This window comes from Psammomys obesus, unplaced genomic scaffold (assembly GCF_907164565.1).
Source record: "Psammomys obesus unplaced genomic scaffold, mPsaObe1.curated_primary_1811, whole genome shotgun sequence".
NCBI lineage: Eukaryota > Metazoa > Chordata > Mammalia > Rodentia > Muridae > Psammomys > Psammomys obesus.
This window is the reverse complement of record NW_026592732.1, coordinates 1,082,648-1,097,022: the sequence shown is the minus strand read 5'-3', so window position 1 is coordinate 1,097,022 and position 14,375 is coordinate 1,082,648. Positions and strand designations below refer to the sequence as shown.

Genomic DNA, 14,375 nt, shown 5'->3' with positions numbered 1-14,375 from the left:
AGGAAAAATGATACAAAACATTACATGGAAGGAAAGCTGTGTTCAGAGGGGGAGAGGACAAAGGGGGTCTGGGAGTAAGAGAGTCTAATGTTGGGGGGCGGAGGGGACATGGAGTCCAAAGAGTGCCTCAGAGTATAAAAAGAGACAAAAAGCAGAGAGAAAGAGTTACAGTTTAAGGAAAGAAACAGCTAGTTTAAGAATGCTGGAGGCTCCCTGGCCAAGGACATTTTGTGAAGAACCGAGCTCCAAATTCAAAGCAGTAAGTAGCAGACAGCAAGAACTGCATGCCAAATAAAGCCTATAAAATTTACTCTAATGTCAACACAGCAGGTCTTGAATTATATGTCTATAAAAATCAGGTTTTAAAGTAGTAATTAAAAACAGAACAGCGTAAGGGCTTGGGTTTAAAAAATCATAAACACAGTATAATTTCCACTTTGCTCCATGTATTAAATCTTACCTTGTTTTTACCAAATTTGTTGGGAGATTAAAACCCTACTTCATTTTTCTTCCAAAACTGGACAGAAAGCAGAGTATCAAGTGAGTCCCTGTGTTTACTGCAGTACTTCTCAACACTTTGCATTGTGCCCTGTTGGTACGTTCTTGTTCAATGTATACAATTTACGGTTGCTCATTCAAATACCGGTTTCTCCACCCCACTCTCTGGTTTCAATCAGGACATTGCATCGTGACGTTTATTCCAGGCATCACCTGCCTCAAGTCTGTGTAATCATGCCACCATTTGTTTCCTGTATTTTCAATTAAACAACCAGCCAATGCTGTGCAATGGAGAGAATAGGGTGGGACATCCTGGTCTGGAGAGGAGGAGAAGGAGGCAAGTTGAAGGGGTTGGAGGAGAGATTGGCAGGAGAGGACTTGGTACCAGGAGGAGAGATGAACCAGACCTACGTTATGAAAAGCAAGTATAATGGGTGAAATCTGGAGGGCAGGAAACTGTGCGGGTGTGGAGGTTTAGGATGGAGTAATCATTGCCCAGCATTCTAGGTTAATTAAATACATCCTAGTCTTGGTGTGGTGATTTGGTTATATAGCTGGTTTAGGAATAACTGACATTTAACTTTTAAAAGATAAATCAATGATAAATATTAATAATCAACAACAGTGCCCCTTTGTTACTAAGAATCTAATAGAAAGGAGTGCGTGTAAGAGACTCCAGACAAACAGGAAACCGAAGAGAGGCAAACACTCATCAGGCAAAGAGTGAAGGAAATTCCATGAAGCCTGCTGCACACCAGCCGCAGCAGGCAAAATGAGCAAACTAAAGCCATTTGTTTATTATTTTTTTAAAGATTTATTATTTGTTATGTGTACAGTATTCTGCCTGCACGTGTGCCTACAGGCCAGAAGAGGGCAGCAGATCTCATTAGAGATGGTTATGAGCCACCGTGTGCTTGCTGGGAACTGAACTCAGAGAACTGGAAGAGCAGCCAGTGCTCTTCACTACTGAGCCATCTCTCCAGCCCCTCAAGAAGCACTCTTTAAGATAAGTTAAGCTGAGAACATCACCGCCAGCTGTGTAACTACACAGATGGTAATCATGTATCTGGCCAACCCAGTTAATACCAGAAAAAGAAGACATGGTGAAAAAATCTATCACATCCAGCTGTGAATACCGGCTATAAAGTCTGAAGCCAACAATGAAGAGTGGGAAGTGAAGAAGGTGGAGGCGGGCCTGGCCTAAGAGCACGAGCAAGGTGCAATGCCGGGAGAAAGGGTTTCTATTTAGAATCAGCAAATCAAAGCCTAAAGTTAAAAAACCAAGTAAAAGCAATATAAACCTTATTTTCAGTAATAAAAGAACAAAGCATGGCAGCTAAGAGTTAAAATTGCTAGTTGTAGGAACAGGAAGAGGTAGAAAAACTCAAAATAGTAGAAAATTCAAAATTTGACTTTTTAAACTATGTAATACGTAACTTAATTTAAAAATAGAAAAAAAATTCTGGAATACAGTCAAGCCCCTAAAATTCCATAATTGTCATTGTTTTATTATAATGAAAAGACAAATGATTTTTTTCATTTTAGTATTATATTTATGCAGGGGATAACAATACTTCATCTATTAGAAATGCTACAAGATTTTTTATGCTGTGTATAATTAAGCATGGTCAACAAAATTAAAAAACACTATTATGGAGTAATTTTACACAACTTATACACAATTTTTATTGTAATGAAACGACATCATTCTCCTTGCTATGTAACAGTAACGAGGCTACCTCCTGAAGACATGTGCCACAGCCATATAATAGATTCCCTCATCGGTATGACGGTCTTGGTATCTTAATATATTTTGTTCCCAATTTAAGTCTATTTAGTCAATAAAAACAAATGATGAACAAAAGACTCATACGAAGGAAATAAAAAAATAACCAATAATGTCCTATCAACCTCATTTGTAAGGAAAGAAATACAAGTTTAAAATCTGAAATCACCTTTTGGTTGTACAGACCGATACAGGGAAAAACAAACAAGCAAGCAAGCCGATCTTCAGATAACACAAGCAAGGAACAGCTACAGGTGATCAGTCACACAGTGGCGCTCACACATGACTACAAGTATAAACTGCAGCTTTTCAGGAATACAGTAATACATAGCACACCTGTTTTTTAAAACCCTCTCAACAGTCATTCTACTGTTCTACTTCTAGTCTGTAGGACACAAGCATGTCTCTCAGTGGCACAGAATTTTCACTGTAGCACTGCTTACAGTAATGATACAGTTAAAACCCCCAACATGGAAGTGAGGATATGATGGCACATTTTCTTCTCCCAAGCTGGGCTTAGCTTTTCCTTTCCAGTAGTTTACTTTTGATAGTGGTGATGGAACCTTTGGGGACTTATTTTTATCACTGATAAAACAAATGTCACAAGTTTATGAAGACATAAACCTGGAAGTCCCGCTACCAGCCTGTGTTACTGCAGTCAAGGTAAAGTAATGCTGACAACAGAAAGCTGCTTGGCTTTATATTCATATCATGTGACAGGATCTTAGAACCACTAAGTCTATACAGAAACAGTGATGAAAAGCAGATGTATTTTCCTAAAACTACAAAACATATCTTTGCATTTTTTAAAAGTTATTACGGATTCGTTTGCAACAAAAGTTTCTGGAAGGTTAACCCAAGTTTTAGAGTAGTCCTCTGAAAAACAAGGTGAAAATATTTCCTTCAGCATGTTTACACTTTATTTTTTCTCTCTAAAATGCGTATTTATCACTGGAAGATTCTGTCATCCTTTTTATTAATCACAATTTTGGACAGGAAGAAGTAAACATTCAAAAGAGCCACTGAACTGTAAATCTGCTCTTAAAAAGCATTTGGGTCTTTAAAAATGTTTTGTTAAATAAAATTTGATCACATCAGGCAATTTATACTGGTGAATACAGAAGATCACCCTTTCCATTTCTTTTCCTTACTTGGGGAATCCTATCATGACTTTGTACCATTTCGTATTAGAATTTCTTCTGTGAAACAAAAACAGTCCCAAAATGAAGGATCCTCAGGTGTCATAGGAACAGCAGATGCTATTAAATCATTGAAGTTAAGAATGGTAAATTGCCTCTGGGATGGCTTAGAATCATCTTGATATGAAACCTAAAAGAAAAAACAAACAAGATTATCATATTTTTATATTCTGTATTAACTATATGATCAATTTTATAGTTATGAAATGATTTCTGCTCATTAGTATTAAGGCACAGTACAATTTCTACAATATCATTTTTACTTCTTACACTAGTGTTGTTAATAAAAAGAGTAAAGCATAAATATGTTCAAGTTATGGATAGCCTATATTTTTAAAAAAAGATTTAATGAGATCCTATATGCAGAAAGTCCAACTCAGTAGACATACATAAGGCAAATCCAAGTATTTGTAATTTCAGTAAGCAGCAGAGTGCCCCAGCAGGAATTCTGAAACACTGCTGAAGTGTGGGCCTGCTATAAATCTGCTGCAACTACACAGGAATGGCACTTCTGCAGGAGATTATTACTGAGCACCGACAAGGTACCCAACTTCTTGTGACAAGCTGATCAAACCAGACACGCTAACAACGCTGTATAGAATTGCCTTCAGGGTGGATGTAGATGGTATGTGTAAAATTATAAATAAAGCCCATGTTTAACACTGGGCTCCAACTCCAAAAATCATTTTGTATATGTATGTGTGTTTAATATTACAAAATCTGATACAATCTGAAATCCAAGGCATTTCAGATAAGGGCTAGTCAATTTGCACTGATCAATACTTGAGCTTTACACACTATCTTAACAAAGTTATTGCCATGGTATCTATCTAGATCATGCTATAATATGGTTACTTCAATTTCTCAGGACAGGAAATGAGGCTCAGGAGGACCACACTGTTTGCACCAGTTTACCACATATGTCAAGTGGAAAGTTAAGTTTAGAACTGGTCTCCCCACCACACACTGGTGCAGCAGGCTCTAGTCCAAGAGGCAGCAGTACTGAAAGTACACACATTTAGCGATGGTGCAATGGCAGCTCGACAGTTACAGGGGGACCCAACTGCTATGAATATGAGGCCTTTCATGCCTGTACCGAAAAACTGGTCAACAGCTCACAACCGGGCCCTAAGGGAAGAACCTACTATTGTTGTAGTAGATTCTCATGCAATCAAACTGCCTTCTCTTACGTTACTACCCACAGATCTCTGCTGCTCTCACCTTTGGTCAGAGGAGGGGCTTTCTGTAATGGTAACAACCAGGAGACTGACCGCTGCTCATGTGCACAATATCATAAACAACAGCAAGTGTTCTTTCTGGATTAACTTCCTGTCCCCCAAGGCCCAGAGAACATCAACAAAGAGTGGACAAAAAGAATTTAAGAGCTGGTGCTGTAAAGGAATTTTAATTCAGCAGCATGGCTACTCTGTCTGGAATACAAACATGCCTTTAATCCCAGGAGACAAAGGCAAGCACATCTCCGAGTTCAAGGCCAGCCTGGTATAGAGCAAGTTTCATGTGGGAAATGTCAAGGTAAGCCTTTTGGCAGCCCATAGGGAATGGCAAGTGAAGCATCCTCAAAAGGTCCTGATCCACTGCACAGAGCGCTGATCTATGAGGGACTCCTTAGCACACTAGTGAAGTCTAGGACGGTGAGTGCTTCCTCCTTCTTTACAGAAGTCTCCTAAGGTGACCTTGCTCCCCACATCTCCTTATAGTCCACCACTGTTACTGGTGCTCGAGGCTAGCATGGATGGTCTGGTTGGCCTTTCAATCATTTAAAGGTTGTCACAGTGGACAATAAAGTTAGATCTGCACCTTTGAGTCTGACTCCCCAGATTCTGCGTGGGCTCTGTCGCCACTCATACCCTGCCCCTGTGGGGATCGTTTCCTGATCCCCACAGTTTCAGGTAACAAAAAGCTTAGGTCTAGGCTCGCTGGCACGTCTTTAATCCCGGCACTCAGAAGACAGAGGCATGCAGCTCTCTGAGTTCTAGTCAGTTCTGTAGGCAGTTCAGTTGAGTCAGTGCAGTTAAGCTGAGTTCATGGCAGCTCAAGTTCATGGATTTCAGAGGCAGTTTTACTGGGAGAGTTCACAGAGAGGTTAAAGAGAGAGCAACTAGATGCAGATGAAGACAGAACGAGCCAGAGAAAGAGAAGGAGCCAGAAGAGTAGAACAGATTGCTAGAGTTAGTTTTAGGCCAGAGCAGCCGTGTTGAACCACCCAGCAGAGAGCTCAGAAAGAACAAGAAAGGGGGAGCTTATTCAGCAGCAAGGCTGAGAGGCTGACAACATTCTAGGCCTTACTAAGATTGTTTGGAGGCTAGAAGCTTCCAGGACGGAGGCCTCCAAGATGACTAGACAGTTGAAGAAGATACTTTTACAAGTACATGATGAGGACATCTATGGAATACTGACTTCGGGACATGACAGTGTTGTACACATCAACTCATAGTAGCTATGGTTACCTGCACAAGAGTTGCACAAAATTAAGCACATTAAAATTCCTACAGTACTAAGAGGACACCCTGCCCTTACTTGGGGGTTGGGGGAGCCAATCTACTCTGAGTATATGGCTGCCAGTAAGACGGCTCACGAGAGTGGATGTCCCATATGAGCAGCACTGCTTGGACTTGAGTTTATCAGTAACAGCAGCACCCTGACATACGCGAAGCTGGGAGGGGCAGAGTGGGAAGCTGCATCGAGAGGTAATGAAGGGGTACGCTCAAAGTACACTGTGTAAGCACTTAACAGTCTCAAAATCAATCCATTGTTAAAACAAAAACTGTAAACACATACCCAAAAAGGTATCCAAGGGAGCATGAGGCTGAGATGTTAAGAGTAAGAGGAATAAAACAAACCACACCACCTCCCTTTAGGTATCGATTCTAACATGCTAATATTTAAGACATCTATGAAAAAATTCAGTACTTATAAAAGAAAGGGTCTGTGGCCTACATTGTTTTTCTAGAAGTAGTGAGGAATGTGTATACACATACATATACATATGTCCCATTTGCATTTCATAAAAACAAAGGCATCACGTTTTATTAACATAGTCCATAAATAACTCACTCCCAGACCTGCCCTGCTCCCTGAGTCTGCACTCTGTACACTATGCACTACGCACACTGTGCACACAGAACGGCACTATATGCACACCTGGTGTTTCCCTCATTTACCAAATAACAAGTAAAGACAGCTACAAGATGAAGACCACGATCGAAAGAACACGAGTGAGACAATTTACGTCCCAATATGACACATGGCCTCGTATAAACTCTGGGAGCAGTTCACAAGATGAGGAGTAAGTGTAATTTGTAAGGTAATTCCGGTATTCATCAACCTTCAACCTGGTACCTGTACATTCAATACAGCCCTAACTCACCTAGAGATACACGAGTGTTAAAACTAAGATATTGATGAGAATGAATCTCTACTGGAAATATAACAGTACCATCAACATTTTCCTTTGTAACATGTAAGGGTATCTAAATATGAAGACGATAACATGATCTTGTGAAGTTTTTTTTTTGTTAGTTCTGTGTGTGTGACATACCAGATAATCTTAAAATATTTAATAAAAACCCTGTAAACAGTAAGCTCACAAAACAAACAAAACCCATTATGACCTCTGACCCTAACCTGATAGAAGGTAAACTACAATTTTCATTAATAAAACCAAAAGCATTGATTCATTCCTATTTTTTAGAAAGTCTTAGAAAAACAAAATCTTACATTTTGATGTCTAGATCCATCAGGTTTCCTAAGAGCCACTGCAACAAAATGGTGTTCATCTATTTTGCTTTCCTAAAAAAAAAAAAACAAAAGATAAATAAACTCAGATTCTAAACATAAATTTCAACATATATATATATATATATATATTTATATAGATATAAAAAATATATATATATATTTTACATTTTCTAAATCTCATTGACTTTCTACACAACGCTGCACACACTCTCTCACTTCTCCTGGAATCACATAGTGTGAAAACAGGATTAAGCATTTCATGCTAACAAAGTATACATCTTGTTAGTCTCTACTATGACAGTGAACTGGCTAGCTCTGCCAACTTAACACAAGCTGGAGTCACCAGAATGGAGGAAGCGCCTCAACTGAGAAAACACCTCCAGAAGACAGACAAGCCTGCAGCGCATTCTCGTTAGTAACAGATGTGAGAGGGCCCAGCCTGTTGGGAGTACCATCACTGGGCCAGTGGTTCTGGGTTCTAAAAGGGGGCCGAGCAAGCCACAGGGAGCAAGCCAGAGAGCAGCATCCCTCCATGGCTTCTGTATTAGCTTCTGTCTCCAGGTTTCAGCCTTGCTTGAGTTCCTGTCCTGACTTCTTTTGTCATGGACTAAGATGCGGAGATGAAAGCCAAATAAACCCTTTTCTCCCCAACTGGCTTTTGGTCATGGTGTTTCACCATAGCAATAGTAACCCTAACTGGGATAAACAGTAACATTTTAAAACACAAGTCCCAACTCCTCTTATTAATACAATACTGCTCATTTCTGGATTGAAGAATTTTTGTAGTTTTTTAAGACAAGGCCTCGCCATTGTCACTGCCTGGCCTGGCACTCCCTATATCTACAGCAGGCTGGCCTCCAGTTCAGAGAGCCCATCCTGAATGCTGAAATTGAAGGCAAGCACCACCATGTCTTGCAAGGACTGAAGACTTTTACGTACTCTGAACCTATACAGGCTCACAACAGACATTCTTCTTGTAAATTTCAGGAACACTCTAAATTATTTTCACATATATGAATAAATATGGAAAGGCTTAGCTATAATAACTGTAATAAATTTCTTACCTCAAAGGCCCATTCTTTTTCTTCTTCCCCATCCAAAAACAAACGTGTTTCCTTATAAACCTGGCCTATATCCAAGTTTAATGGAGATATGTCAAATTCAAGCCGTTGCATTTCAAATCCCAATCCAACACCAATGGCTTTTATGAAGCTTTCTTTCAGTGCCTAAGAGCGACAGAGACATTTTGCTTCTCGAGAATTCGATAACTAAAACTTTTCAGAACATTTACAGAAACACTGGCGCTGTTTACAGCCCTAAGGTTGTAAAGATTTTGTTTTGTCCTTTCCATCATAACAGCATTGAAAACAAGTCATCTCAGCGGTGTTCCGGAAATCATTTAAGATGTCTCAGCTGCAAACTATGTGACCCAACAGCGCCACCCTCAACAGGCTGCCAAGAGAATCAACCACATTACAAAGACCCTGAAGTGACACCTTCTGTTAAATAAGGTACGAATGAGCTTAAGAAATAATCTATTATTATGAATGATAAATAAAACTTTAGTTTTAAAAGTAAGCCGCCTTCTCATTGTATACTACAGATTAAAAGTTCTCAAAATAAATGCAATAATGTAAAAGAGATAAACAACAACAAAAACAAGTTCTCAAGAAATTGCACATTTATAACAAGCACTGTATGTCACCATGTCTTTCAATCTTATTTCTAGTAAAGACAATGGAGCGACTACAGATTATCATTGTCGAAATTATAAAGAGATTATACCCAATGGCGGTAAAACATATCCAGCTGAGTCCATTCATCACTAAAACTTCTGATTGTGTCCCATTCCTTGTTGGTAAACTTTCTTTTCATAATATGAAAGAATTCTGGAATTGAACCACGACCTGTCAAATCAAGAGAACACAGAATTAAAAAAGGAAAATAAAAAAATTAAAAAGCTATCGTATCACTGAAACTATTGAAGATTACACAAAAAGGAGAGCTAATTTATTCAGAAAACAATCCTAAGTAAGGGCTGGAATGTAGCTAGGTGGTAGAGGGCTTCTAAGCATGTGCAAGGCCCTGGATGAAATTCCTATTACTGTAAATGAACAAAAACAACAAAAGAGATACTGTTACATAAAATATCAGCACATGAAAGTCAGCTAGAAATTAAAGAGTAAGTCACCATGACAAGCATGGGTTAGCCTAAAAGAAGCAGTTTAACAGGAATTTATGAATTGTGAATTAAATAATTAGGCAGAAAACCCCTAGTTTTAAAAAGATGTCTTAAAATCCTTAATACTTGGCAGTCAAACTTGTTTTAAAATGTAAACAACTAAAAGAAAATTTCTTATATATGATAAAATACTTTTCAGAAATTCCCAACAAATTCTCCATTTCATATTTGGGTATAAATTTTGACCCTGCTACATGGGGGGGGGGGGCGCGGGGGGGGACTGTTTTATAACAGCCTGTAACAGAAGGTAGTTAAATAATGTATACTGTTTTAAGTTCCTACTACTGAAAACAACAAAGTCAATATATGCTATATGCACACTCAGGTGGCTGAGGCAGGAACGCCTGCAGCAGCCAAATACCTCTCCTGTAGGAAGTCAGGGAAGGAAACATTATAGATCAGCTCTTGGGAACTTCAACAGTTGTTCCACTTCAAGAGTCAGGTTCTTTTTGCGTAACCCAGAAATATATACTTGAGATCATAACAATGATTTTCACTGTGATTTTGGAAGTGTTACCATTTGTGGCCAAGGATGGATCAAAGCTCATTTTTACTTTACTGAGAATTCATGGAAGCCTCCCAATAAAAATGATCTCATTCACTGTTTTGGGTACCTACTACCTTGATAACTTCCTAGAGAAAGCCTTAAAAGAGAGTTAAGGGGCTGAGGAGATAATGGTTAGTTTGCTAAGAAAGCATGGGGATCTGTGCTCGGATCCTCAGCACCCATAAAAGTTGGTCTAGCCGCTGCTAGTAGTGTCTGTAACCCTAGTACTAGAAGGGGAACTTGTTAGGGCAAGAGAGGGAGAAGCTGATATCCAGAGCTAACTCACCAGCATCCAGGTTCAATGACAAACTATGTCACAAAACATTAAGGAAGGTACACAGAAGAAAGAACCTAACGACAACCTCTGGCCTCCAAATTCACACAGCCACACCCACAAAATTAAAAAGATAAACTGTTCTTGCATAACTAGTATATATGAAATCAAGAGGAGGAACATCTTAACTTGGATGTGATATTTCATACTTTAAGAAACTAGTTTGAATGGAGTAATAAAGAAAACTAAGTTTAAGCCTGTTTTACCTGCAACGTTATTCTGCCTGGTGATTTTTTTAAGCTTTCTGCTTATAACCTATAAGAACTCCTTTAATTTTTACCTAAACATACAGCCATCAAAGAAAAAAAAATAGATGTAAAACCAATTGACATAACTCATTATTTATGGCTAAAAAAAATACAGGTGAGTATACTTTCCTATATGTTTAAGCACAAAATAAACAGCAAGCAGAGCTGACGCTATACATGCTCAACTAAAGGACAGCAGCACCAGTGTGTGGGAGGACAGGGGATGCCAATGGCAAACCGTCTACTTCATTCCAGTTTACATAGAAAATGAAAAGAAAAACTATTAGAAAATCCCAGTAGAAAACAAATTAGTCCCTCAAAATAGCAGCATAATTATTGCACATACACACAGGTGAATTCTTAACATAATTTGTATACAGTTATGTCTACTGCAATCTACTAACATTAAATATTAAAATCATAGGTGCATACATACATAAATGTGGCTGTACAGCCTGGCAATACCAGTGCCAGGGAGGAGGGGGAGTGCAGGCTACGGCTCACACTGGTTACCTAGCCTAGCTTAGTCAGTGAGCCACAAGTGTTTAAAAGACCCCGTTTCAAGGAGGCGGGTGGCATTTCTGAGGATGACATCTGCTATTTTGTCCTCTGGCCTCCACACATAATACCAGCACCACAAACACACATAAACTAGAACCAAGACAGTAAATTATCCATTCTTCATAAAGAATATGTGAGTTATTGAAGGGAGAGTTGAACAATGTCTAACTGAAGGCAATAAAAGACCAGGCTGGGCAGGAAACAATGCTCAAAGAAAACAAAACAAAACAAAACAAAACAAAAAAAAGAGAAATGGTAGATGCCTGAGAATAGAAAGCAGGAAAGAACAAGATAGCAGGATTATATTCAAGAGTTTGAATTCATTTTAAAAACTGGTGTCCATATCTCAAAAGATCACTCAGCTCTAGCTGGAGAATAGTTAGGAATGAGTAACAATACTGCAGAAGTAAGGTGGTTGGAAGAGACAAGAAAGAAGCTCTGCCCTCTTTCGCAATACCCAAGCCTAATTTACACCAACTACACTTAATTTACACTGACAATGCAACAGCTCCCCTGGAAAGCAATTCCATAATAAAGTCTATTTTGGGGGGAGGGTGTCAGACAAGGCCTTGCAATATAGTTCAGGATGGACTTGAACTCATCATCCTTGTTTCTACAAAATGCTGGGAATACAGCAGTGTGTGTCACTACACTTAGCAATGGTGTAAAATTTACTTGAGTTAATTAAAATTAGTATTGCCTCTCAAAATATTGTTTTTACTGTGTCAATTACTGTCCAAGATATTTTATAACAGAAACATAAACATGAAATTACAAAACCATGCAAACAGAATTCTTACTATTTCCCAACCTAAAAATCAATTTGATACTGAGCATGCTTACTTTGTAAATACTGATAACTGAACAAATCATAAAACTATACCTTCCTCACACCTAAAATCACAAACATCTTTAATAGTAAAAGTGAGGGGGAAAACTTGACCAGTCAAACAATATTCTCAAGCATTAGGAATGTACACTATTGGTAACTTGTGCTAAGATCCATAGCCTAAATCTATTGGGAAAGGAGCTGTACTTCGCTGACATGGCTCAGGTAATAAGGAAAATGACTCACCATGTTCCTACACGACATTTCTATGAACATAATGTGGATAAAAGAATTGTCTCCTATGTCAGGCTAATGACACTCCTCTGTGCTGTCTCAAGAGTTAATGATGCTTAGTTCAGACTACCCCCTACTACCCAAAGTTCCACCTCCCATCTTTCAGCAAGACTGAGGACCATTCCTTGATCAACCACTTCACTTATCCTGAGCTAATAAATCGCCAGTGAAGCAAACTGCCGTTTACTTCTCAGTTTCACTATGAAAGGATGACGCCTCCAGTCACAGTTTGAAAACCAGTGGAATGGTAAAGACATTAGTCCCAAATGAATGCATCTCTTCCTTTATGTTACTGGTCATATAATAAGCTTTGAGCCAATGAAACTAGAAAAGGGAAGGAAAAGGCTTTAATCACAATTGCTGGGGCTCAAAGGTTTAATAAAGCATTAACAAGAGAAAGAATCTCTGGTATCTGCTCAACTACCTTCCCACCATTAAAAACTTCAATTAGTAATGACTTTCCTATTCAGTGTTGACCACAGTCAGCACTGCACAAATTGATTATAAAAGGTGTGGCAGGCAGACACTGTCTAATCGTGTTGTCTTCTTCCTAAGTGTCTAATGACCTCCTCACTAAGTTCTAGTTACAGGAAAAGCTCATATGAATTTTCCCCAGAGCTATAAACCCATGGGGACTGTCACTCCCGGTCATCCTGACTCCTCTGCATAGAATAAGCCTTCTATAATACCTGGTCCTTTTATTGGGGCTGTGTTTCAGTAAGGTTTGTTACCTTCAAAATTCATGTTCCAATTTAATTGCCAATACAACAGCCTTGCAAGGACAAATGGGTACCACCTTCATGAATAATTCATTATCCCAGTCCTCAAGTATTTCCCTGAACTTTGTGATTCAGCCTCGGGTATTTTAGAGCAGGAATAGAAAACAAAAATACTAAGAAAGTTTAATGTGCATACCTCTAGAGAAAATGTAGCCCACAATTTAAGGAGGTTACAAGGTGCAGTACTGCAGAATCTACTCTATCTATAGGTAAGGGTTAATGTTAAAGGAAACACATTCTTTTCAGTTAAATGCTTTGTCAGCTAAATTAAGCATGGCATGCACTTGTATTTATGTCTCCTGGTCTACAACTGTCTAATAGTTAAGATCTGCGACATAAACCACTTAACTGACAAATCATAAAAATGTACCATCACCTGGAAAACTAGTCTTCATTATATCAACGCCAACTTGCAGCTCAGGTTCTGCAGCAAGAACTGCATAGTCCCCTTGATGAGAGATGTTAAAGTTGAAGTTGGGGTAGGGATTCATCGAGTCCTTTGCAAGAACCGGCTTTCCTTTCGAAGTTCTTTGCAGACGAATATGATCCCAAGGGATATTCAATTTCTCTGCAACTAATTTCCTTATCATCAGACGACCGGCCTGTTGAGACACATTAAAGGTAAGGTACGTACTGATACCTACTAATCTCTTATGAACTGCTTATAACGGATACTCTGCCGTCTCTACGCTTTTAACTTTTAAAGTATGTATGTATACACATATACACACACACATATATATTACACATTCGTTAGTAAACAAGCGATTACCCCGTAGGCTCTGCCTCCAAATTTAGGCGACGGGTTTGCACTGGCAGCTTCACGGGGGAGGGGCTAGTGGGCACACCGCCCAGGGTACACAGGCGGAAGCAGGTCGCCCGGACTCGGAGCCCCCCGCCGCCCGGCCCGCCTCCCCAAAGCCCACAGGCCTCAAGTACCATGGCGGCCTTGGCGTCGCGCGCAAACACGAACTGGCCGATGCGCTCCTTCTCCTCGGGCTGGATCGACCGCACCGCCAGCAGCCACTCGGCTCGGCTTGGCAGCCAGGTGCCGCAGGAGAAGGCCCAGCGAACGCCCTCCATGGACGGCACCACGCACAACCTCTTGGCGGGGAACACCATGCGCCTCGGCAGGACAGTCACTCCTCGGGCCCGACGGTGCGGACGCTGACGTGGCCACGCCCCTTCGCCCCAGCGTCTGCGCCAAGAAGCTGGGCGCCGGCTTGTGACGTATCAACGGCCCCACCCCCGCCCTAGCCCCGCCCCTATCGCTCGTAGGGGCGTGGCCTGGCCCTGCTC

At 40.0% G+C, this 14,375-nt stretch overlaps 1 protein-coding gene across 1 annotated transcript; it reads right to left on the bottom strand.

Moving 5' to 3' along the window:
* Positions 1–1,980: 1,980 nt before the first annotated feature.
* Positions 1,981–14,253, bottom strand: Aasdhppt (aminoadipate-semialdehyde dehydrogenase-phosphopantetheinyl transferase). The gene is made up of 6 exons (XM_055615655.1): positions 14,016–14,253; positions 13,453–13,678; positions 9,028–9,149; positions 8,307–8,468; positions 7,222–7,293; positions 1,981–3,613 (listed from the first exon to the last, which is right to left on the bottom strand). Exons 1-6 carry the CDS (start codon positions 14,196–14,198, stop codon positions 3,449–3,451), a joined length of 930 nt encoding a protein of 309 aa, XP_055471630.1. The 5' UTR covers positions 14,199–14,253; the 3' UTR covers positions 1,981–3,448.
* Positions 14,254–14,375: the final 122 nt, after the last annotated feature.

What these genes read in the sequence shown, in the direction of transcription:
- Aasdhppt (XM_055615655.1), bottom strand. Translation starts at nt 14,198, where the DNA reads ATGGTGTTCCCCGCCAAGAGGTTGTGCGTGGTGCCGTCCATGGAGGGC. An exon ending in AATGAAGACTAGTTTTCCAG is followed by an intron (nt 9,150 to 13,452) that starts GTGATGGTACAT and finishes TTGATTTGACAG; the next exon opens with GTCGTGGTTCAATTCCAGAA. An exon ending in ATATGTTTTACCGCCATTGG is followed by an intron (nt 8,469 to 9,027) that starts GTATAATCTCTT and finishes TGTCGCTCTTAG; the next exon opens with GCACTGAAAGAAAGCTTCAT.